This window comes from Rhea americana, unplaced genomic scaffold (assembly GCF_003343005.1).
Source record: "Rhea americana isolate MKP2758 unplaced genomic scaffold, rheAme1 scaffold_6, whole genome shotgun sequence".
Classification (NCBI taxonomy): Eukaryota; Metazoa; Chordata; class Aves; order Rheiformes; family Rheidae; genus Rhea; species Rhea americana.
The window spans coordinates 4,306,090-4,330,275 of record NW_028186756.1 but is presented as its reverse complement, the minus strand read 5'-3'; the positions used below and the strand labels follow the sequence as shown (position 1 = coordinate 4,330,275).

General features: G+C 41.2%; 1 protein-coding gene across 1 annotated transcript in view; it reads right to left on the bottom strand.

Moving 5' to 3' along the window:
• IL1RAPL2 (interleukin 1 receptor accessory protein like 2) overlaps positions 1–24,186 on the bottom strand; it is a 373,876-nt gene that overhangs the window by 338,676 nt on the left and 11,014 nt on the right. Inside the window, exon 2 of the mRNA XM_085319646.1 lies at positions 24,081–24,181. Within this exon, the coding sequence (XP_085175772.1) occupies positions 24,081–24,162 (82 nt within the window). The 5' untranslated portion in view covers positions 24,163–24,181. The remainder of the gene's footprint in view (positions 1–24,080; positions 24,182–24,186) is intronic.

Here is a 24,186-nt window from a genome sequence, read left to right as displayed (position 1 = left end):
ATCCTATGAGCTCCCACATAACGTAAGAACCACCAGTCCACCCTAGAGGTCCTGTTTGTATCTTCTTTCACCAGGTTTCTATATGGGACAGGTGGCTTTAAGTTGCAATTATGTTTTTAACACAGTGAAGAAAACGAGACCAAAACCTCACTGATTTTTTAGATCTCAAAGTATCAGGCAAACATGTTTAAGTTAACTATATCCCTATATTTTTTAAATTCATGCAAAATATCTCAAAATAAAGCCACAAACTCTTGAATTCGGCTGTTAGCTCGCATTAAGATTAATGCTTTACAACAAAGAAGCAATTTTAAAGGGAAAACAAGCGGACCGCTGTTGCACAATTGTGTGCTTAACACATCAGAACACGTGGTTATCAGCACTTGTAAAATTCAAAATTGTAGCGCTAAAGAGAACTCTGCTCTACAACAAGGCTGCTTGCTGACCTGGTAAGAGAACTCACATAGAGCATGAAAAAGTGGACATTAAGTAACAACAGTGATGGAAGGAAATAATATGATTTGCTAAAAGCACAAAATTATAAATAAGTAGCCTCTCTCAAAGGCATTATTTAAGACAACAGGCTTTGGCAAACGTCTGAAAACGTCTTAGCAGGGATCCCATCAGGTAGGGGAAAGGTCTCTATCTTTACTGGCAACTCTTAGTGTCACAGATCTACAAAGCTCCTCAGAAGTGGAAAAAAAAAATCATGGTAACTATAGAGTTTTGCAACATAGAAGTTCTGATTAAATACTAATTCAAGAGCACTGAAGTACAAAATAAGCATTGGTCCAAAATGGGTTGCACAGCTGCAACGCCTGAATACTTCACACTGGAGCTGAGGCTGCTCAGCAGGATTATTTAGGGGGAAATAACCCCAGAGACTCCATTCATCAGCCACTGCTTTCACTCCTCAACATTTTGAAATGTCCCCCAATTTACATAGTTATAGGTGAGCCTCTTGCTCAGCAGTTCTGAAACCAACATGAACCTCACCTTTGTATTTACTGAAACTGTCTGAAGAACCTCCTATCCATTCTATACAAACATTTAAAAAAAATAAATATCAAGTACATCTATGTCCCCTTTTCAAGCACCAGAAAAACAGACAGCCTGAGTAACTGTACATGAATCTACACAGGTCCAGAGCAATGTTTGAAACAAAGTAAAAGAAAAAAAGTCCTGGAGATCACTGAATTCCAAAATAGGTAGTTGCAGCCCCCATCGTCATAGTCAAATGCACCCAGGAAAGCAAACTCCTCCTGCTGCCATGCTCCTTCCATGGCTCTGTCCCAAAGAGGAGGTAGAGGTATGGTGCTTAGAGCACCAGGTCTACTTGGAGCCAACACGCCTGGTGAGCTGAGCCACCTTTTCACGCAGTCACAAGTTAAAGAGGTAAAGGAGACTGCTGCATTTCATATGTTGATGCCAGTCCTCAGGCTGGAGTCAGCGAACCAAGAGCAGAGAAGCATTGAGAAGTACTGAAACAAACAAACTAGAAACAAGCCTGAGGGAAAGAAAAGAAATTTTATACATTAATTATACTCTGGTTTTGGTGTCTGCCTTGAACAGCAGACGTATAATAAAAGTCAGCAAGCACTCATCTCTAGTACTGCAGCATTGTATAAGTCAGTCAAATGACCTCCCAGCATCAGGCCCAATCTCTTCAAAACTGTGGAAAATTTGCCCGAGGCAAAGAGCCATTGCTCGTTCTTGCTTTGCTCATACAAATCATTTTTACCTTGACAGCCGTCCCTTTGCTTCAGCACACAGGGAACTGGGAGACCTTGGCTCTCGCACTGCCACCAGACCTCTGCCTCCACCGCTCTGCCCTGCCATCCGCAGAGGACGATCAGAAACAGAGGGCAGCACTTTACACCGCTCTGTGCCCAGGAGCAAAATGCCCCCTCGCAAAGGAAGGCAACAGAGACTTGGAGCCAGAACTGCAAACTCAAACTTCAGGAGTCCAATCCTGATTTGAGGCAACTCAGAGACGACAGCAAAGCCGTGTCGACGAAAAGGCTTTGCTTTTATGTTTCAGAGACAAAACTGCAACCGGGCTGACAAGAGTATTACCTGGAGTCCTCTTTAGCTATTTTAGAATTGCAGGGATTTTGTGCATTTTTTATTGTATTCTGCCCCTTCTTTGCTTGCTGATAGCCTGAGGCAGGGAAGGAAACAAAACTATTTATAAAGGCAGGCTGGGATTCTGTAATATCCTAGATGCTGCAGGTATTAGATCTGCTTTTAATTTGAGGGAAAACTTTGCCCTGGTTGCCCCTGCAGCCTACATGCATGCAGCAAGGCGTGCAACCTGAGATTTCCACTTGAACACACCAAGCCCAAGTCCCTTTCTGAGGAGTGAGAAAAACTAGTCTGAATGCAGGCTGCAAACACAGAAGGAACTCAGCTCCTCACCCCCTTTTTGTATTTAGAAAAGGACATTCTCTGCCTGTTTTATGTTTTCATTTCCCTCTAATTGCTTCAGTATCTCTTTGCTTTTCACTGAGCAAGTCCTTTTCTCCTGTGCAAGTCCCCTTTCCTTACTCCAAAACCAGCTTTCCCCTCTGCCTTCAACCAACATAGAGTCTGGGACAACAAGAGCTTTGTAAGCCCCACTGTGGTTGATCCACAGGAGCTTCCAGGTGTTGCACATGCTTCTGCAAGCCCCACATGCTGCCAGGGTTTCCCAGGCAAAGCCAGAGGCCAACGCACAGCGCGAGGACAAGCATGCCAGCCTGGTTTGCAGCACCAGGATGAACAGAGGCTGTTCTGAGCTCTCAGGCTGCCATACCTTTCAAAGGAATCCAGTAAGCATTTGACAGTTTTGGCATACAAGCTTTTTGCCAGCTTATACTTGTTTTCCCTCTCCTCTTGCTGTTCTGCAGGAAGTTTTGCAGGCAGGGAAAAAAAAAGAAATGAAGAAAAAGAGTATGCAGTCCAGGCTCCAGGCTAGCTGGGAGCTGTTTATTTACCTCAGCTAGCACTATGCTGAGCCAAAGCTAACATGTTCCCGGGGAGAAGCCCCCCTCTGCTAGCAAGGCACCACCATAAGGACACATCCTAAGATAAAAATCAAGGTGATGGGGAACAGCGAGCCGAATGAACAAGCCCCTCTCTGCAAACGCAAAAGCACCATTCTGTCCAGCTTCTGGGTGCTGGCAAAGCTAATTTGCTTTGAAAAAAGCCCTTTAACCCCCTCTCTTTCCTTCCAGTACTCATTGCGTAAATACACTCTTACAAAGCATCTGAGCTACACCAAGTCAAAAATATGCCTAAACATTTGCTATGTATTGGCTTATCTTTCTGATAGTTTCAGTGAAGCTACTGCACACCTCCGTAAATTCAGTGAGTTTGCTCCGCACCCTAAAAAAATATTTCCTGGAAAGGAAGGGTTTAGAGTAAGAGGCAGGCTGTGAATGAGTCAGATGAAAATATGAGTATGTACACAGGTCCTGCAGTCATTATATTCTACTTGTTATGGTATCTGCCCTTCAACATACGCCATATGTGCCAGGATGTAATGCTGCAAATTTACTTTTTTTTTTTTTTTTTTTTTTTTTTTGGTTAGCAGTGCAATTAAAGAAAAAAACTTCATTAAATTTTACACCTCTAATTTTGAACACACATATGCATAACATTTTTGCAAGTCATCCTGTTGATTTTTTTTGTTTAGCTACTCTATTATGCAACCATTTCAAGTGTTAGGCTCCTCCAGTGTAGGTGAATAAGAACCACATGGTTTAATAAATCCCTACAGACTATGGTGCACTATATTTGGAAACTTATGAACACACATTAGCAATGAGGATGTGCTAATATAACCTGAACAAGACCTTCCATCTTGGATTGGTCCTCTTGCCGAGAGAAATGATGCATTTGTTTCTTCCCCAGAGGTGGAAGAAAAAAAAAATGAATTCATCTTGTTAATGACAATCAGAAACAAACCTGAACCGGCCCTCAGCAGCAGCTACCAGAGCCGGCTCCACCAGGAGCACCCCAGCTCTGCTCCCAGAAGGTGGCACCACTGGATGCAAAGAGACCAACAAAAACTTCCTTCATTTAGGTGTTGAAATTTTAAGCAAGGCTCCCCAAACTCCCTACTGCAGGCTATAGCAGTAGGCTACTGCTGCTTCCAAAGGCAGTCAGTGAGCATGCCTGATGGTTTGATTTTCACTGGTGCTTAAGCTCTGCAGCTCTCATCAATGTCTCATCAATGAGAGTGGAAGTCATAGGTACTCAAGGCCAACTTTTTTTTAAATGGTAAGTATTTTAAAACATATTGCAGTCAATAAGGTTTGGCAGCTATAGTTCTTTAGAGGACATGAAAGCCTTCAGCATTTCAGGGAAGTTGCATGAATTTATTCTTTTTCTCCTTATTTTTTGCTTTCTGGTTCAGAAAAGATGACAAACACTGGAAATCCCCTTTCTATCATAAGTGAAATGAAAAGATATACCAAAATATGTCCCAGAAGAGGAACAAAAATGGTGCAGAGACACCCTGGAGAATTTGAAAACATGGAGAAAAAGAAGAAAGAAAAGCCTCTCTTCAGGGCCATTTTTTCACTTCCATTTGCAATGGAAGAAGGGAATCCAGAGAGGAAAATTCACCCATTATCTTTAAACCCCAATTTATCCCCTCTGTCAAGAATTATTTTAGTTAGAAACAGATCATTTTTGATTATTATTGTCAGAGAGATCTCAATTTAAAAACCTCTCTTCGTCAGTGCTACAAGAAGTTAAATAGTAAAACTGTGTTTTCCCTTCAAGGTTTGTTTACATAAAGGTAATTACTTTTACATTTCTAATTAGGTAGTTATTAACTAAAATACATGGAAACAACAGCAGCATATGAAGGTCTGCTTTCCATTAGCACTTATTAAAATGAGATATCAAGATCTTACCAAAACAAATCAAACATAACACTGTCTTCAAATATAATGCTCATGTTAGGCTTTTAGAAAGTTCTTTGGATCAGCGTATCTTCTCTATAGATGTCAGAGAGAGTTTTAGCACAAACTTCAGTAAGAGAAAAGCCAAGATTTTCAAAATTTCTCTGGCATTATCCTATACACAAAAATCTACGAACTACACTAGATTACATAAAAATTAGATTATTCATCATCATATTTCCACCATTACACAGGGAAAAAAAGCTGTTATAGTACTCAGAAATTACCAGAAAATCTTCAATTCCTTTTGAACAAGCAGTGAAGAGCAGATGCTTGCTGGGCTGCAACAGGTCAGAGCCCTCTAAGGAGATCTCAAGTGCTTAGCCGACATTCTGTGATCCCTGCACAAGAGATTCTCTCATGCACATTTTTTTTCCCAATAGAGTGTGCCATGAGAGAATTCAACTCTGACATTTTTAAGTCTGCTGCATTACACACACATGCATTTTTCTTTTATCCATTTTTCTGGTTAGAAATGTGACTTGATGCAGTGTTGTTAGTATGCTGAGACATTAAAAAAAAGAAAGAAAGAACGAACCAACGTGCCAAAGAAGCATGTTAGTGGTGCTTTTGGAATAGCAGCAGTATGTGATTGTACCAAAGACTACGGCAGAAAGGAGCATAAGTTACCCACAGCCTTAATTAATCTTTCTTGATTTGGAGGAGGTCCTTTACTAGATGTAGGAGGCTGCACTACTGTATGGTACTAGCTAGCAACATAAGCCTCATGGAGCCTGAGCTGAACTGTGAAAGTTGTAAGCAAATGCAGACTAGATGACTAATGCAGAAAGAATTTATAACAGAAAAGTTCATGATTCTGTAATCCCATAAAGCATGAACCTGATTTTCCCACAGCCTGGGAGGGGGGCCGGGCCCCCCCTCCCACGACTATACCATTTAGATCACAGAAAACAGCTTGAACAGACTTCAGGGGCCTCAGTCCCATTTTTGTTCTGAGGAAGACACCTGATAAAGTCTTGCTATTCTCCGCGGTTCTTAATAGCCGCGACATAGAGGGGAAGGCAGGAGAACTTCAGCCTGTCATTCCTCCACAACTCGGACCAGCAGCTTTCACCCTTCATACTCCCCCGTTCAAGCAGTTCCATTTAGTATGAAATGGACATCAAGTGGAGCAGAGGCTTGATTCTCAGCCTTTCTAGGCTGGAGTCTGCTTATGAAAATGACATTTAACTTAAAAGAAGAATCAATTTCTTTTTCTCCTAGGACACTTTAGGATGCATGTGGCAAGATGCACTGAAGCTAACTCTTCACTTCACTAGCCAGGAAACGTGCATCACCTCTGCAAAGAGCAGCCTTTCCCCTTTCCTCATCACCAATCCACAACAGCAAGATCTCACGCAGTTCAAGACTACCAGGGCCTCCTACCACGTCCACACACCAGTCCTCAGCCCCTCTGCTTTCCTCCCAGAAGTTCTTCATCCCTCTTAGCAAAACAGCTGGGAAATTCTAACTGGGGGCAAATATGCTTGTAATAAAACCAATTTATTTTAGCTATTTCAAAATGCTTCCTGTTTTTCTCCTTATGCACGGATATGGAGATGTTGCTACCATTTTAGCAGCATCCCACTGTAACGCTCCGAGAACTAGTGGGCAAACTCTATACATAGCACTTGGACTGGGTCTCTCCACCCTGATGAACTGTTTGCCTTCAAATGAGTAACTTGAAAAAAAAAAAAAAAAAAAAAAAGTTATTTCCACCTTCAGTCCAAGAGTCTAATGCTTGTACTGTTCGGTCAAAAAGATGTTATTTGTCCCCATTTCACCCCTCTAAAACAGTCAGTGCAGATTCTGGAAAAGTAGTAGCATTGTGGAAAGAAATCATAACCCTTCAGCAGTCAAGGGTAGTGACATTCCCAAGATGTGGGAACCACTAAGCAGATTTGCTTCTGCAAACCAAACAGGAAAGGATGGGACTGAGACAACCCTTGAGGTTCACACTGAGCAGGTGGACAGGCAGTCCTGCATCTTTTCTTTGAGAGAGAAGGTAATTTGTGGGTTCAGTCAGGCTGGTTCAGTACCACTTCGGCCCTTATGGCTGAAGAACTATCAAGGAACCTTGGTTCACAATGTAGTTCTCAACCACTCAAATTATCTGAAGTCCATTAAAAGTTAATCACAAATAATATCAGTAATTAAAGTAGTTCTGTTTCTGAATAAAAAAAAAAAAAAAAAAAAAAAAAGCTCTGCCTGGAATTGCAGCATTTCTGCCCTTTTTACAAAGAGACAGCAGTGCCTCTAAGTAACCTTAATTAATGTTCTGAATGATTAATATTTTATCACTGTCATTATAACCTCAAACACATGCTTTAGGACAGGCTGTAGCCCTCTAATGAGCACTACTAAAGTATTACTGCTCTTCTGTACAGCTGAAGCACCCAAGAGCTCCAGTCAAATACAGATCTGTTTCTAGTCTAAGAACTTATGGTTTAAACGATGTCAACAATTCCAACTTCAGAGGCAATTCTACGATTGCATCTACTTGAGAGCGGATAGCTCCTTATTGATACAGTCAAGCCTTGTTTTACAATTTCCTTTAGCTTTCCAATTGTAAGGCAGCTTCGCAGGCAGAAAGCTCAGCTGGAGACCACCATAGGTTTGCTTCTTTATATCATATCTAATTGAGAGGCTTTCCAAGGATAATCATTGTTGAGAAATGTATTGATTTGTTTCTGAGAAATAAAAATGCTTGAGGAATTGCAACTGCAGTTTCCCCCCCCCCCAAGGATCTGTCTTTAGAATAATAAGAATAATGATGTATTATTTTCCTCTTGTGAACTAAAACAACTTCAATTAAAATTCAAATCATGTATTGCAAACCATGCTGTGGTATCCAAATGGATGAGCATTAAAGGGCCTTTTCAAGTGGATACGCTGAGAATACCTGCATAGCATGCCTGAATTCGGTCAGTACTAAGCTATTTGCTGATTGTTTAGTCAATCTACAGCAAGGCATCATTTTAGGGGAATTTTTGCAGCTAAAGCTACCATGTTGACAAGCTTGTCTATCATATTAATGAAGAGCCAGGTCCCTACAAAATCCACACCAATGTAATTTTCAGCATACTATCTAAAAAAGGCGAAGATTCTTCGTGGGGATTTACTCTGTTATGCTTATGCTTCTCTCTCCATTTATGTGTTGCAATGCCTGAGGTAGAAGCAAGAGAGAGAACTGTAAGAATCTACTTTTGCTGATAACTTCACCTCCTCCAGCTTGCATTTCTCACCTCAGCAATTTGTGGTACACATCAAATTACAGTGGCAGGGAAATTTCATTTTTAAAATGCTTCAGATTTACAGAGTACAAATATGTATTAAGTACTCATTACCTAAATGATAATTGTTGTCCATCTGCAAGCACAATACTCAGTCCAGAGGCAGGATACGTGCATAGGAACTGCTCTGACCCTCTCACAAGTGGGGTCAATGGGAGGTTCCCTGCAGCAAGTGTCATCACCACCGGGCACCATAACAAGAACTGTGTTGTTACAACCTAAATAAGCAGGCTTTGCTGCTTGAGCCTTTGGGTTACAAGGTAATTAGCTTCTGAATAACCGAAATCAATGGATGTTTTGCAGAATCACACCAAATAAGCAGAAGCTTGGCACATAGAAGGGAGAAATATTCCCATTGCTATATAGCCATGTTTGTTAATTCCTAGTTTAATTCCATCAACTTCAATAGCTTTTCAGTGGCGGGGGAGAAGATGTACAACACAGCCTGGGGTTACCAGCAAACCCTATCAAATTACCCTGAAATTTGAAAGCTAACAAAGTACTGTTCTTCCTGCTCAACATCTTCACTTTAAAACCCTCCTCACTTTCAGGAGCATGTATACTGCCACCTCTGAACAGCTTATGGAATCCCATTGCTGTTGAAAGCTTGGAATTTCCTTGGAAATCATGCCACTTCATGATTTCCTGTCCTTGAAAAACCCAAGTCCTCCCAGTTTCTCCATCAAGAAACTAAACACTTTCAAGAGTTATTTCTTCTAAAGTCTCCGTCTTTACACAGTTTACTGCATAGAGCTTTCCCAGTTCCCTCTGCACATCAACTTCTCCATCCTCTCATCTCTTGATATACCACAGTAAGTTGCATTTCTACTTGAAGCCATCCTTATATGACCTTGGAAACACACTGAATCCCATTACAACAGAGCAACAAAGCATATTCCATTGTTTCCTCAATTTTTTCAAGTCCAACTTGAGTTCCACAAAATAAACCTTGTTTCATGCTAGTTCTGCTCCTTCCAGTGAAGGAGCTCTAGAAATCATACATGCATCAAAGGACTGAATTTGAATCCAAAGTGGAGCTTAAACTAAATTGCAATCAATTTAAGAACTAGAAATATGATACAAAACACTCGTGTATCACTAAAACATGCATTACAAAAGCAATATTCGTGGCAACTATTAAAATATTTTTCATAGACTGTATCTGTTCCTGCTAAGAATTATCCACTCTGGATTAATATTTTTAAAGATATTGCATATAAATGTTAACTCAGTTCTACCAAAATGCCATTTTAATATGTGCATATCCAATAAGGCAAAGGCCAACCATGATAAAAAACAAAAACAAAAAAACCCTATGTTTTCTTTTTTCTCAACAGCAGTATATATTCAAATAATAGACATCAAATCTATCAGAAAGGAAAAAAAAATAGATTGAAACAACAATGCAAATTAAACACACATATGCTGAAAATACAACAAGCAGATCCGTTCAGGGCTTAGAGAGAAAATGCGTACCAAAATGGTGCAAGTTGCAGCTCTATTTTACACCCCAAGGAAGGTGTGAAACGTACTTAGCTCACAGAGAAGAATCAACAAGTGAAATATTTATGCTGCTTTCATTAGGAAGAATTTACCATAATTCACACCAAAGATGCACAAGTATCAATGGTTAAAGGAGCTCTAGACAAAGTGCAACTATACAGGAGAGCAACATTTTAATGGCTTTGATAAGAATGATTATTTGAGGGAGTCTGATTTCTTCCACAGACCATTTTAAAGAAAAATGTCTCTTAAACAGGAGAGCCAATTTGCTTATGAATTCATAGACAAGGTGAGGAAAAGGAGTCTCATTGCACACAGCAGTCAAGAGCAGTAATGATGAACAGTAATTATAAGAGGAGTTCAAACACTGAGCAGGTATAAACCCAGAAAAGACTGCCTGAAGGAATGACAGCACAGTTGGCCCCTTGGTCCATTAAACAAGACACAGGACAAGAAGCAGAAGGCAAGATTGTCACTTGAAAATTAAGTCATGATTCTTGACACCTGATTTTAGACCTACAGCTTCGAACCCAGGAGACCCAGGCGGGTATCTACCCACTGCAGAGCCACCTCAGCTGCACCGGCCGGTCTGCAGGCAGCGGTGCCAGAGGGTCTCAGGCCCAGCGCTGGCTCACACGCTGCCGAGTGGAAAAAGAGGAAATCTCCTTCCCCGCTCCTTGCGCTGCTACTGACTCAGCATTTGCCCCCTTCCCTGGTTGGTGATTTCTTAGTCATCCACAAGCACTTGCAGAAGAAATCCAGCTCATTCAGCAGTGAAAGAGTCCTATTTTAGATAAACCACTAACAAAGTGCATATAGAAAAACATCATGCGAGAAAGAAGAAAAAGCAGAAAAACTACATATGTATTCCAAATAAACATTACTGTATTAGTCTCTGAATAAATCTCTCCTCTAGGCAATTATATGGGTAAACGAGTTACTGAATAAATGAAATAGTTATTGTAGGACTGTTCTTGCAATACAATTTTTCCAAGAACACTGAATTACTGTATTTATCATAATCTGTTATCTGCAGAGAAATGTGAAAACTAAATAAATTTATGAAAATGCCTTTACCTAATGATATTTACCAAATTACACTGTTCCCTCTGCTCTTTGTAGCAAACTCAGTCATGGAGACTAAGGACAGGTTTGCCTTACTAATACAGCTCTCTGCCTGTGTATTTTAAATACCTTGGAGCACAGAACCATCTGTGTGTATTCTGCTAATGAGCTACTTCTCTGACTGAAGAAGGCCAGCCAGCTAACAACCGATTACTCAGACGGAGACTGCCTAATTTTTAAGCAATTAATGAGCCCATCTCTCACATTACACAGAAGCTTCCTCCGGTTAATTTTCCTGACATATTATGGAAGATCCTATTCCAATGAAAATTTCTCAGAGGGGAACACGACACAGCCCAGGCCAATACTTTAGTCCCACTGAGTGGGACACGAGCTCCAGCAGCCTCCCACCAGGACCACACACAGCAGGAGCTGCACAACCACCTCCCATGCAGCAGAGATGGGCAACAGCAGCAAGCAGCAAAGTCTCCAACCAGGCAGGTAGCTCAGCTCTCTCCATCTCTCCAGACCATCTGGGGTATTAAGACACCTCCAGGATAGCCACAGAGGGTGGCCTGAAAGAGCCAGTAATGAGTTTATACAAGACCTCTGACGGTTTTACTTACTCTCACCCCCAAGTCATTGGGAAAAATCTGACCCTGAGTACCACCAAACGCTGCACAGCTCTGCAGCTGGGGATCACCAACATCGGATGCTGCATGCTAAAGAATCACTGAACATTTAGCAAGATGACTGACTGCTCCCATCTCATTCCTTATCTGATTGATGTGATTTTAATAGAGAGAGACTTAAGACGCTATTGGATTATGCAAAAATAGAATTCCCTCTCCTGCCACTAAAAAATATTTCTTAATAATCTAAACAAAGTTTAAGGAGATCAAAATTACTTTTTACAGCTCCCAGTTGGAAAGCACTATAGTAATGCATAGAAGGACTATTAAATTATCCCAGTAATTACATTGATAATGCACAACCTTCATGTGCACAATAAAATCATTAAAGTAGATCTGATTTTTACAAGTATATTATAGGCTGTGATTCTGAAAGAGCAAACCTATACGGAGAAAAGGATGCACTTGTCTTGCACAAACCTGAGAAACATGCCAACTCCAGTCATAGCAACAAAACTGTTAGAAGAGCAGCTTTTACCCAACAGTCCCACCAACAAACTGGTTACTGAGGGATTAAGGATGCTCTTACACACCAACAAGAGATTGAATGTGAATTTTTGACTTGAATTGACATTACCAAGCCATAAGATGGTCACATTGCTGAATTTGTATTTTCTCAGTACAAAGAGCACTCATGACAAAAGTACCCAGCATTTCATCTAGGAAACGAAGGAAAGTGCTCCAAAAGAAGGAGACCGATTACTCTAATGCATCAAGGGACTTCTCCAGTCTTCCTCACTGCAGGATAAAGCAAGTCAGTGACACTACAAGCAAGTGTTCACACAGGATCTGCATCTTTCAGAGAAAGTCAGTAACCCAGCTCTTTGCAAAAGGCAGTGAACAGTTCATTTGTAGACATTTCTAAAATAGGATTTAATAAAGGTCCATTCTCAATCAGTTGAGCTTTACAAATTCCCTGTTTAAGGTCAACAGTCCTTGCAGCCTGGCACCCCAGGTGGTTAACTTTAGGTTTCATCTCCGGTTCACTAAGTCAGAGGCATGTTTAGCAGTTGGAACAAAACCATTTGCAATAAACACTGAACAGTAAGGAGCAGATTTAATCACCCAAATCCAGATGAAAAAAAGCATAATGCTGTAAATAATGTTGCAAAGTCACTGTGAATAAGAGTTATGTTGACCTAAATCAGAATTCAGCCAAAAAGCTTTCAGTCTGCTCCAATAAAGCTGAGAAGCTCCATTCCTAAGCATAGTTTCCAGAATAGTCCTCCAATTTGCTTAAAATTACAGATGTCATTTTGAATGGAAATATTACATCCAAAATGTCATTAGTCATATACATCCTAACTTCTTTCCTCATTTGTGATCATTTGTCTATAAGCACACCATTATTCAAGCCTCTTTGCCTTTTTACTATGGGACAAGACAACTTTCAAGGTCACATAAAAAATACATAATAGATTCAAAGGATCGAATCTACAGTATTTTATGGTTTCTGTTTCAAGTTTGTTGTTCTAGATCAAAAGTTCAAGAATAAACTGGTTTCAGAAACACTTTGAAGTAAGTGTATTTCCTGAATAAAACAGGCTTCACAGTAAGAACCTACAACTAGAGAGGGACAAACTGAGGGTCCAGAAGATGGTTCCCCTTCCCGAGAGAAACCTGCAAGAGAGCAGTGCTGATGGCCACAGACCCCACCACCAGTCCGGGAACTGAGAAAGCCTAGGAGACCTGACTCCCTCTAAAGTCCTCTCAGCTTTTAGATCTCTTTTTGAGATAATGCTCTTGGAGTGTTATTTCCTCCATAGGCAACCTTGGAGAGTTGGCATGGTCAACTGCTTCCCAGGAGGAAAACAGAGACATTGTAGCATCCCAAGCACTATGTAAGCTGCCTGCTCAGAAGTCTTCCAGCTGCTTCATCCTACAGATGATATCAAGGACCCTAAAATCCCACTTTTCAGTCACAACTCTTGAATGCCCCGGAGAAACAGGGCCTAGGAATAACCCTATCTTTGATTCATGTTCCAGGAATTTGCTTATTAAATGTATTTGTATCAGAGAATTTATTGCTCAAAATGAAACTGTCACTGAAAAAGAAATTCTGACCAGTCCTATCTGCATAACGTGATCATATTCGTGTTTTACTGTTAGCACAGAGATACCATAAAGTGTCTATTTTACATTATTCTTACCCTTCTAGGCCCACTCGCATATATATTTTGCTGAATATAAAAGGCAGCATGAAACATTCGTGAAGCAGCTTTGCACATTAATCCAAACAATCTTGGGATCACAGAGATCATCAGCAAAACAAAGATTTACTACTTGGAAAAAGTGCTCAAAGCACATTCTACTCATGTGCCTATTTAGCTTTAAAATTGCCTTGGGAAATAGTAGTGGTTTCCCTGTCCTTGTTTAAGGTGTTAGCAATACAGCAAAAGTCAGGGAAAGACTTTAATTGCATCTTCTCTAACTTTTGTACTGCGTAGGACTCAGCAGCTGGTTTATTCCCCACATAGCGGACACATAGGACAACCTGCACATTCCTTCAATTCCATCTCTGATTTTCTATAATGTATAAAATGGGAATAACTATGATGCAAATACTAGAGACAAAAAACACTTGTATTAATAATTATGGTGGCAGTTGCTTACTCTAAACACCAAATAGCTCCATGAGATATTAAAAAGCCTACCAAATTAGCAAGGTACCATCAGAAGCACAAGGCACCATTAGAACCACTGAAAACACAAAAACATTACTTCTGTCAGGGTTCAAGGCCACATAACACAGCTGTCACAGATCTCTAAAAAGTACACATGGTTACTGGATGCCAGAGCAGTACGTCCTCCAGACAAAGCAAGTGCATCTTGCTTGCATACAAAATACTGTACTTTAAACATTAGAAGGGAACTTGAGATTATTTATTCTGCCCTGGTTTAAGCCTGTTAACTGTATGGGGAACAGAGTCTTTCCAGAGGCTTGCCCTGAAATGTACCTTCCTCCCCCTTGAAACATTCAGCTCCAGACTGTTGTTAGGCAGGTTGTTAGCAATCAGAGCCCAATGCATATTCCCCTTACTCCCACTTTTTTTTCCTGGCAAAAGAAAGGGAGATACCCGGATATAAGAGGCTCATATTAAGTACAGCTTTGTCTCCAATTTCTTTATTAATAATCACTGAATAAACTTACAGCTGTCTGGATAAAATGTTCTCCTAAGTATTCTATTACTACTTAATTTTACATCTGGAGCAATGGATGCAGAAATCTCACGAGATACCCTTTTAAAGGTATAGTGACCCCTCAGAGAGAAGCCAAAGATCCCACAGTACCTGTCTTCACCTTAAAGTATTAAAACACCCTCTCCTCTTTTCAAAAGATTTTGAGAGTGAGTTTCCACAGGTCATATGCAACAGAGCATTTCGAGTTTTGTAAATCTCAAAGGTGGAGGAAGTTTAAATGAAGCAGAAAAAAAGTCAAGCTAACAGAAATATCCTCACACAGCCTCCCTTCCTACCTTGAACAAGGACTTACACAGGATGGTAAGTGAGATGGAACTGATGGCAAAAGCTGTCATGCACAGCAGGGACAGCCTGGTTACCACATCTTGGAAGAGTGAAGTATGTGAGTACAAAAATTAACTTTCATTTAAGTCTCTGTCTTCACTGGTGGAGCACTGAAAACAAAACACAGTTCTTTGATCACAAACCTTTCCCATCTATCTCCAGAACACCGTACGTTTCCATATTGGCACATTATCAGTACTGGTCATGCTTCCTATAGGAAAGAATTGATTGGACTTGAAAGGGTTAGAGATTATTAAAATGATAAAATGTACACCCTAGAGGTGACACAGAAGCTTGGATTACTCGTGCCTTCAACTCACAGACAGGTAATCATTTCTACTTTAGGAATAAGAGGCACTGTAACAAACTCATAGGTCTATATACTAATACTTGCACTTATGTACACTGTACTAAAAGAATTCCTTCTTACCTCATAGGTCAAGAACTTAACACACATAAACCTGTGCTGCTTCAAATTGAGAACCTCTGATGTTTCCTTTATGATATGTAAAAATAACTTCTCCAAAATTAAATGGTGAAAAATTCCAAAAAAAAGCAAGCATGTTCTTATTTCTCGTTTTGATCATTGTTTTCCATAATGATACCCATGTCTCCTACCTCTTAATTTTTCTGCTTATTGCTTTCACAGCTACATTCATGGCAAAAATAATTTTTAAAAAAAGCTCCTGATACAAGGCATCACAGGGTCTAGCAATTTAAAACTGAAATGTACTTCAAACAGCAAGCAAGGTTCAGAAAGTACAGAATCTCTTGTTTAAAATTAGTGGACAGAAACATGAGAACATACTGATAGTCACCCGTCGTTCAGCTTAAGGAGTTGCATTTACATCTCTCTAAATACGTACAGCAGCCTGCAAAACCTGCCTTAAACGTCTACTCAAATTATCCAAATCCAATCACATTTTAGAATTGTACTTGAGCTGGACATCCCAAAGTTAGACCATCAAATCACAGATTCCCTATAGATTTATAGGTCCATACCCGCTAAGCGACCTCTGAGCCTCCGTGTCACCAATAGATGTCCCAAACTGAACAGACATTTTTTTGAACTTAGGCTTAGATACTATGGATCCTGCAGAGAGTCAGAGACACAACAGATGCTATGGATCCTGCAGAGAGTCAGAGACACAACTGGGAACAAACACATACCTGGAACATCTGTCCTTTTCTAGGGAAAGGCTTGAAATGAAACATCTAACCACTTTTTAAGAGTTGGACAACCTTTCTGTGGAATGCAGCAAGCAGTTTGTGGCCCCACACTGGCTGCACAGAGCCACAGAGCCAGCAACCACTCTCCTGCACAAAACTCACTCAGACGTAGCCACTGCCTGACTACAAGGGGAACGAGTGGCCATGAAAGAGCTCAAGGCATTTAAACAAGAGCCACTGGGGGCAGGAGGAACTGCAGAGCCATCTGCCACTGTCTGCCCTGAGCAATATCGCGAGGCACACAGTGAAATTTTATCACCAGTGCTGGCAAGGGGGTAAATTCAAAGGCTACCACACTCATCCAACCATAGCATCAGCAGGAGTCATATACCTGAATGCATGAGCTCAAAATCTGCGATGGAAAAGCAAGCTTTCCCCAGCCTCAGCAGCCTGCAGTGCCTAGCACCCACGCGCAAGCTCCCGGCACACCAGCAAGGCCCTGGTCCCCCCAGTGCTGGGGCGTGTTGCTTGTAAAACAGGATATAATGGACTAGCTCAGCAAGGCCCCACCTTCAGCTGTCACTTTGTGTCCTGCTAACTCTGCCTTTGTGTCACAACTGACTGCAAATATGGACCAGAACCAGGCCAGACCCTACCGCAGCGGTGGCAGGGCAGCCAGTGGAGGTGGCCTGCCCCACGGAGAACGGGGCTACACTCAGTTTGGAAAGGATCCTACCAGCTCGAGAAATACGCTAATTTTCTTCAGCTGCCTGCTCACTCATATGCCAGATGCTACTATGGGGTGCACATTCAATTATTCAACAGCTGCAAGTAAAATATTTAAGAAATGAGTTACTAATGGACAGCTTAGAAGGAAGGGGCACTGGGAGCAGAGAGGTACTAATTTACACAAATACAGCTTGACCTCTACGGGAGCTACTTGGGAATCGTTTTCCCACAGTGCTCAGTTAAGAGGAGGAAGAAATACAGCAAAAGAATCACAGTATATATAAAGTCCACTTGATTAGCTGTCAGGAAGATCACTAGAAGTGCTGTTTAATGAAATTAAGAAACTAGCTTTATACTTAGAAGCCTTCCCAACAAAACACAGCCTCAGGCTTGCGAAACAGGCGTACGACCATCTACCCGGCAAGGTGGACAGAGCCTGTCAGGGCAACCATTTTCACAGCGCCCAGCTTCTGGGAACTCTGCTTCCTGGCCCAGTCTTTTTTCTAATACAAAGTTCATACTTCAATAGCAATAGTCCCTGCTACTCCCACAAGCCTATCAAAACCTGCAGGTATCTCCTCAGCGCTTCTGGCCTCCCCAAGGGGGACTGACATCCAGTTACTTCCTATAAACTCTTCATCTCTGTTCCATAAAAGGAATTATTCCAGAGAGGTTCCCTGACATCAGGACAGGAGAGAGACGTGAAGCCACTGACACCACCTCTTCCGATGCTGACAGCATGACACATCAGCCCTTTCACTTCTGTGCCACTAGGCTTCATTTAGCTACGTGCACAACACACTGCTTAACCCACATTCCCGGACCCAAGCACTGAACGCCTGCTCCCAAGGCTTCCACACAACCCCAGAATAATGCCGTATTGGAAGGAGATGCAACAACAGATCTGTGCCACAAACAGCAAGTAAACTAAGTTGTCTAAGAAGTAAGCTAGCCCTTCACTTAGCCTTTCCAATACTGGCTTTTTATTTTTTTTTTTTTTTTTAAGTGAGAATCTTTAGCAAGCATGCTGAGCTTGAAGGCAATATTCTAGGTAAGCTTCTGGCTGTATTATTTATGCTTTCATTTGAACATCATGTAAGACAATCCTTCCAAAAATATTTTCATGAACAAAAGAAAACATGCCAGAGAGACTTTACCTGTCCCTCAAGACAGTCAGTCTCAGAATAAGGACATGACCTAGGATTCACTTCCTTAAAGAGAGCATACTAGAAATATTGAAATTAAAGTTTCTCCTAAACATTTCCATTTGAGACTGGGGGGGGGGGAGGAAGACACCCTGACACAGGAATTTTTTCAAATGAAAAAAGTCCCATTTTGGAAGAAAGTATTATCCAAATAAAGGCTTACAGTTGAAAGATTTCTCACTCATGAAAGCATGCCTCATGTTTCTCTTATTTCCCCCTATCCCTAGTGATCCTACCTTTGTGATACATTGCAGTTTGAATGAAATAAATGGACACAATTAAAATCATTCCAGATACGGCTGTAGTTTCCCCTTTTGGGAAAGGAATCTAGCTTTAATTTTTAAATAACAGTTCAATATTTTAATTGCTTTAATTATACATGAGCCCATTTTAAATCAGTGCAATATTTAAACACTCAATTTTTTAGCTAAGATCAATATTTAAACCACATCAGGTTGAGGTAATTAAGAAAACCCCAAACCTTTAGCAGATTATTTCCACTCTTCTTTTTCCTCTGTGCATCTCCCTTCTCCGCCAGTAAACAGAACATCTAAACGCTGCCAGCTGTCACCCAGATAGGCCTGTCTAGCTGTAATGTCACTTTCTGTCTGGAGACAAGAAATCTAAGGCTGAGAATCACATAATGAGGTGCAGGCACTACCGGTGCCTCCCGGCTAACTTGCTGGCAGCCCCCGGAGACCTGACTGGGCTCACAAGCCTGGCTCCTCCTCGCTTCCCACACATCCAAACCGAACAGATGGAGGGCAGCCACGAACCAGCAAGAGAGACCGTACGTTCATGCATTGATGACAGCTTCGAACAACAACTATCCTGACTTTTTTTGTTTGCTGAGGCTGTGAATAACTTACGATCTTTAGTTAAAAAGAGGGGATTAGTGTGCACTAAGTAGTGATTCCAAGCTCCAACTTCCTCTGTGTTTGCATGTCTTCTAAAGGACAAGAAAGCCGAAAAACGCTCCTAGATTTCTCACGCCTCAGAAAATTGGAGGGTTCACAAGCACGCATTTTACAGGATAGCCAAGAAGTCAGCTCTTCAGGCACACACAATTGCAACAGATAGCAAAAGGCAACTGTGAGCGTATGTCCTGCAATTCCTTCAGGGCCCCTTCCAATGACAGCAGTCGACTTCTGAGAGTTTGGCTCTGCCAGGATATCCACGCACACCCACGAGTTACCTCTGAAACACACACACCTCCACTTCTACACGTGCAATACTTTTCTGGCAAAAACCATCAGGCAACATAAGGCAAAGACTGAGCTTCACAAAAGGAAGCAGAGGAAAAATCCTGGGCTAGTGTAGCAATAATTAGCAGGGAAGTAAAGGTCCCCCGAAACTTCTACAGCAGACCACAGCAAATTGTTGGAAGACATTTAAAAGGAAGGAAACAGGAAGTCAGCAAGTCTTAAATGAATGTAAGAAAGCACTACGTCCCAACCACTGTAACATCAATTACAGCATTTAAGACAACTTGGCTATGCCCATGCACAACAGAGCATGATGCTAAGTCAACCCCTCTGTCCCCCAAGCCATTGCTGACACAGACAGAGGCAGCTGGAGGGTCTCGGGGACACGCTTGCTCCTCGAGCACACAACTGCCTCCCAGGCGGCCCTGAGAGGGAGCAGAGGAGGAGGCACAGAAGCCCACGGTGCATCCCTTTGCCGCAGTACAGGGGAGAAGACGCTGGCTCTGCGGCCTGGAGGACATACTAGCACCAGGCCTGAGCCAATTAAGCCCTGCCTTGCAGAAAGGCCACTTCCAGTTCTGCAGCGAGCAGGCTCATAGGAAACTCAGCAACATCTGCCCCATGCTCCATCGCACAAGGCAGACATGCCCTTTGGAGCTCAAGCGTGTTGGGATGGGGTGTTTCAGCTCAGCAAATAAATACAACTACAAACAGCACCAATTATTCACAAATGAAACCATATCTAGTAAATGAAAACAATCTATAATCTGAAAAATCTTTTGCTAAGTGCATTGATTTTTTATTGGTTTTATGTTCCCTGCTATAACTGTTCAAAGCACTACATACTTTCCCAAGCCCTTTAAGTCATTTAATCAGTTTAAAAGGAAACTCCCTACCAGCTGGGAATCTAACAGCTCCCACATCCTCATTTTTTTGTTTAACATCCACTTGTAAAACATTTTTAGGGTATCACTAGGGCTGCAGTCCCAGTACTAGCTGTCTTCTGAGTTCTACTTCTCAAATCACAAGAAAAGGATGACCTGCAGCTTTCAAAAAGGCTTTTTAAGAAATGTTTGTGAAATTTAAGTCAACATTATATTCACACAGATGCTTAAGGTAAATTGTTCCCACCACAAACAGCAATTACTGCTCTGTAGACAAGACAGATTTCTTTTGTAGCATCTCGAAGTAGCTGCCTGTAAAGTACAATTTGATTGGCATAATTAAATTAGTTCATCCATTTTAATTACTTTGGCACAGTATCTCAAGCAAGAAAAAGCCAAACACATTTGTATTGGTACAAGCATTTTGTGGCATTTTTTCCACCACTGCAAGGTACTCTGAAACCTGTCTGCAGCCGTCACGTGCATTCCTGTCCTATGGACACATGTACTTATAGCAAAGGGCAAGTAAAGGACATGAGACAAATCTCTTCTTTCAGTCTTGGTCTTTTCTTTCCATGAGGACCATCCTCCCAGGAAGCTTTAATTGTATGCCTGGAACTGAAGAACCACTTCACCACCTTCTTTTTCACATCTAATACCCTCTGTTCCTCATCTCTTTAATGCCTCTTGCTCAGTCCCTGCACTTTGTCTGCACTTGCTGTCCTGAGCCCTCATCCTCTTTTTTTCATCACCCTTCCATTTCTCCCTTTGGGTTTCCATTCCATTATGTCTAACTAATATTTTCCCCCACCTGCAACTGAAGATGCCTTCCTAGTCAAACTCCTATTCCCTTCAGCCAACTTGTTTCACTGAAAGCTCTTGTGGACATTTTGTCCTCTTAACTTATTTCATTGCCTTAGCTTTTGTGATTTGAAGCTAACACTGCACCTTCCCAGTGGTTTACCTCAAATTCTCTTCAACTTGTAATTCCCGGGTTCTTCATACTCTTTAAACAAGATATATTCCATCATAGGATATTATACACATGCTAGTTGAATTCATACATACTCTTGTTTTTAACAATAATCATAATTCTGGTCATTCACGCAATAATTATCACTATTGTTGGAAAAATTGCAGTCTACCTAAGTCAGCGAAGAAACACACATACCCTCATTTTGCTGGTTTCTTGCCCTAGTAACCCGAATCTGTCTTTATCATCAGCATCAGCATTTTCCATGCACAGCTTCACACAGCTTTACATAACTGTGTGTACAGCTTCCCTTCCTCCTTTAAGGATGCTCATCAGTTTAGATGTCCCCATACCCCATACTGGTAGCCAAGACCCCAGACTATGATGCCCAACCAAAACACTGCTGCTGAACACCTGAACACCATGTCCATAGGGTGTCATTTGGGCACACACACACACACACACCCCTCCGCAGTCCTCCCCATACACTCTCTGCTCTATACCAGCCCCACAACTTTTACCACATAACATTCATGTGCTGCATCCATCATCTTAGATAATCTATTTTAACAATACAAAAAGTTAAAGCTCAGAAGCCTCCTGAGCATCTGTCCCTTCACACTACATCCTCTTGACAACACACAGCATTCAGCTAAGCTCCAAGCAGTCAAGCAATAGTCCTTCACATGTAAAGGCTCCTTTCAGAAAGGGGAGTCAAATTATCAAATTTACTCCACATGGCGAAATCACAGGAACAGAAAATCCATTTCACACATGATATAGTGGTAAAAGCCAACTGCATGATCATGTTTTCTTTGCAAAGAAACTCATTTTACCATACCAGTATTTCTCCTGTTCATCTTATAAACCAACTAAATCAAATGAAAATAAAAAATGTTCACTCGAGCAGGTTATATTCAGCAATAGGTAGTCTAACATTTTAAAGTGCTTCTCCTACCAATGCTCAACCTGAACGGATACCAACAACTACTGCCAATAACACAAGGCATGTTGCAAAGCCAGTCAAAGCAAGTGTCTTAAAATATATCTATATATACACACACACACACACACTAAAATATAATTAAAGCTAAAATACAGTTGAATGATGCTATAACCACAGGCATTTTACTTCTGCAGATGTGTATTTCTGATAAAGGAAATGCAAAGGCCATTCCTTGCAGCCAGGTGATGCTGGCTGGGATCAGTGAATGAAGGCTGTCTAGTCATATAGATGACTGATCTCTCAGGGGTCCCCATCCAAACCACTGAAATCAGAAGAGGGGGTGCTGGGTTTTCTTTTGTTTTGTTTTTGGGGAGGCAAGGGGGCAGACACTTCATTGCTGCCAGTAGACTTTAGATCAAGCTCTATCCTGTAGACAAATCCTGATCTCCACAACCGCCCCCACAGGACAAGGAGGGTTCAGGTCCTGCAATAACCATGACAAGAGGCTGCAGACTAGTTAGATTTAGCAGTACCCATTTATACTTCCTAGCCCAGTAGAAAGAATTCAGCCTAACATCTGGTGGTTCTGAGAGTAACATTAGCCCTCCTTGCCTGGGACACACATCTTGACTTTATTATGGATGGTACAATAATCTTTCTTCTTCCCTTCTCAAGAAATACAGAAATTAAACTTAAAACTGGCCACATCAACGAAGTTAGTAAATTCTGTTTGTGCCTGTATGGCTGAATGTCTTGGCTGAAGACGCTGAGGACAGGAAGCTCAGTATAAGCCCTCACACTCACATGCACAGCAACTCAATTATTAAAGAAAAAAAATGTGTAGTTTATACACAATTAACCTAGTAAGCCATACAATGCTCATTTCAGTGCTATTAAAAAGTGTACTTAGTCCCCACCTAACTTTTCCAGCCTTAGGTTTGTATCTACGCAGAAGTTATAGTGAAATAGATTAATAAGCAAGTTTAAAAATATGACATCCGTGTTACACCACCTGTGTTTCACGTACAAACACGTGAAATAAGAATAGGAGGGTGTTTTTCTTATAAACATATAAACAGAATTGCAGCAGTGTATCAGGTTATCTTCCCACATAGACAAGACTGGCAGATTAACAAAGCTATGCAACACTGGAGCTAACCTACTCACCTGCCTAAATCCCCTCTAAAGTCAGAGTTTGCTTGAGGGAGATGAATGGTTTCAGATGAATCTGTCCCAGTGAGAAAAGAGGGCTGCAGGGACTAGAGGACAACTCTTGACTCTCAAGACTGCAGATGAAATACTCCCCTCTGAATCAGCTATCTATCCTGGCAGGAATACTTGGATACCTCTTTGAGCTACTCCACTAATATCCGCAGGTTTCAAAAGCAAATGTGAATATAAACCAACTCCTGTTCCCTCCCACTGCCAGAACAACATGAGAGTTTTGGCAGAAAGTTTCAAAACTTTCCTATTTAGGTAGCAAAGCTCCTTTCAGTTATCCTGCACGTGATCAGATATAGAGCTAGCAGACCTTTTGGAAGACCCCCTTCTAATCTAAAGAAAAATCATCCAGACTTAGAAGTCATCAGGAACCATGCTCACAGTTAAGAAAGTACAAGTTATGGTATTAAAATAATGACAACTTTATCAGTATTTTTGTGGACTTCCAACTAGATCAACTTTGGGGGGGGGTTGTTTGTTTGAAGAAAATGTAAGGACATTTTCAAGTAGCTTAAGAGATTAGAAATCACATTAACACAACCTTACAGTGATAAAATTCATCCTGTACCATCTGGTAAACAGACTGCACTGGTTATGATATTTTTTGCAGAAGAGAACAAGACATATACATGCAAAACAAAAAGCAGACATCTAAAACACTTGATTGCATGAGCACTAAATACAAATGCAAAAATAAAAATATTTTGTGTGACTTACCAGAATTTCTCTTTGACACGAACTTCAAATTCATGCTGACTACAGTACAGATCACAAGAACCAAGAGAACAAGAGGCTTCATCTTTCACTTTCTTTGACAGCTGAA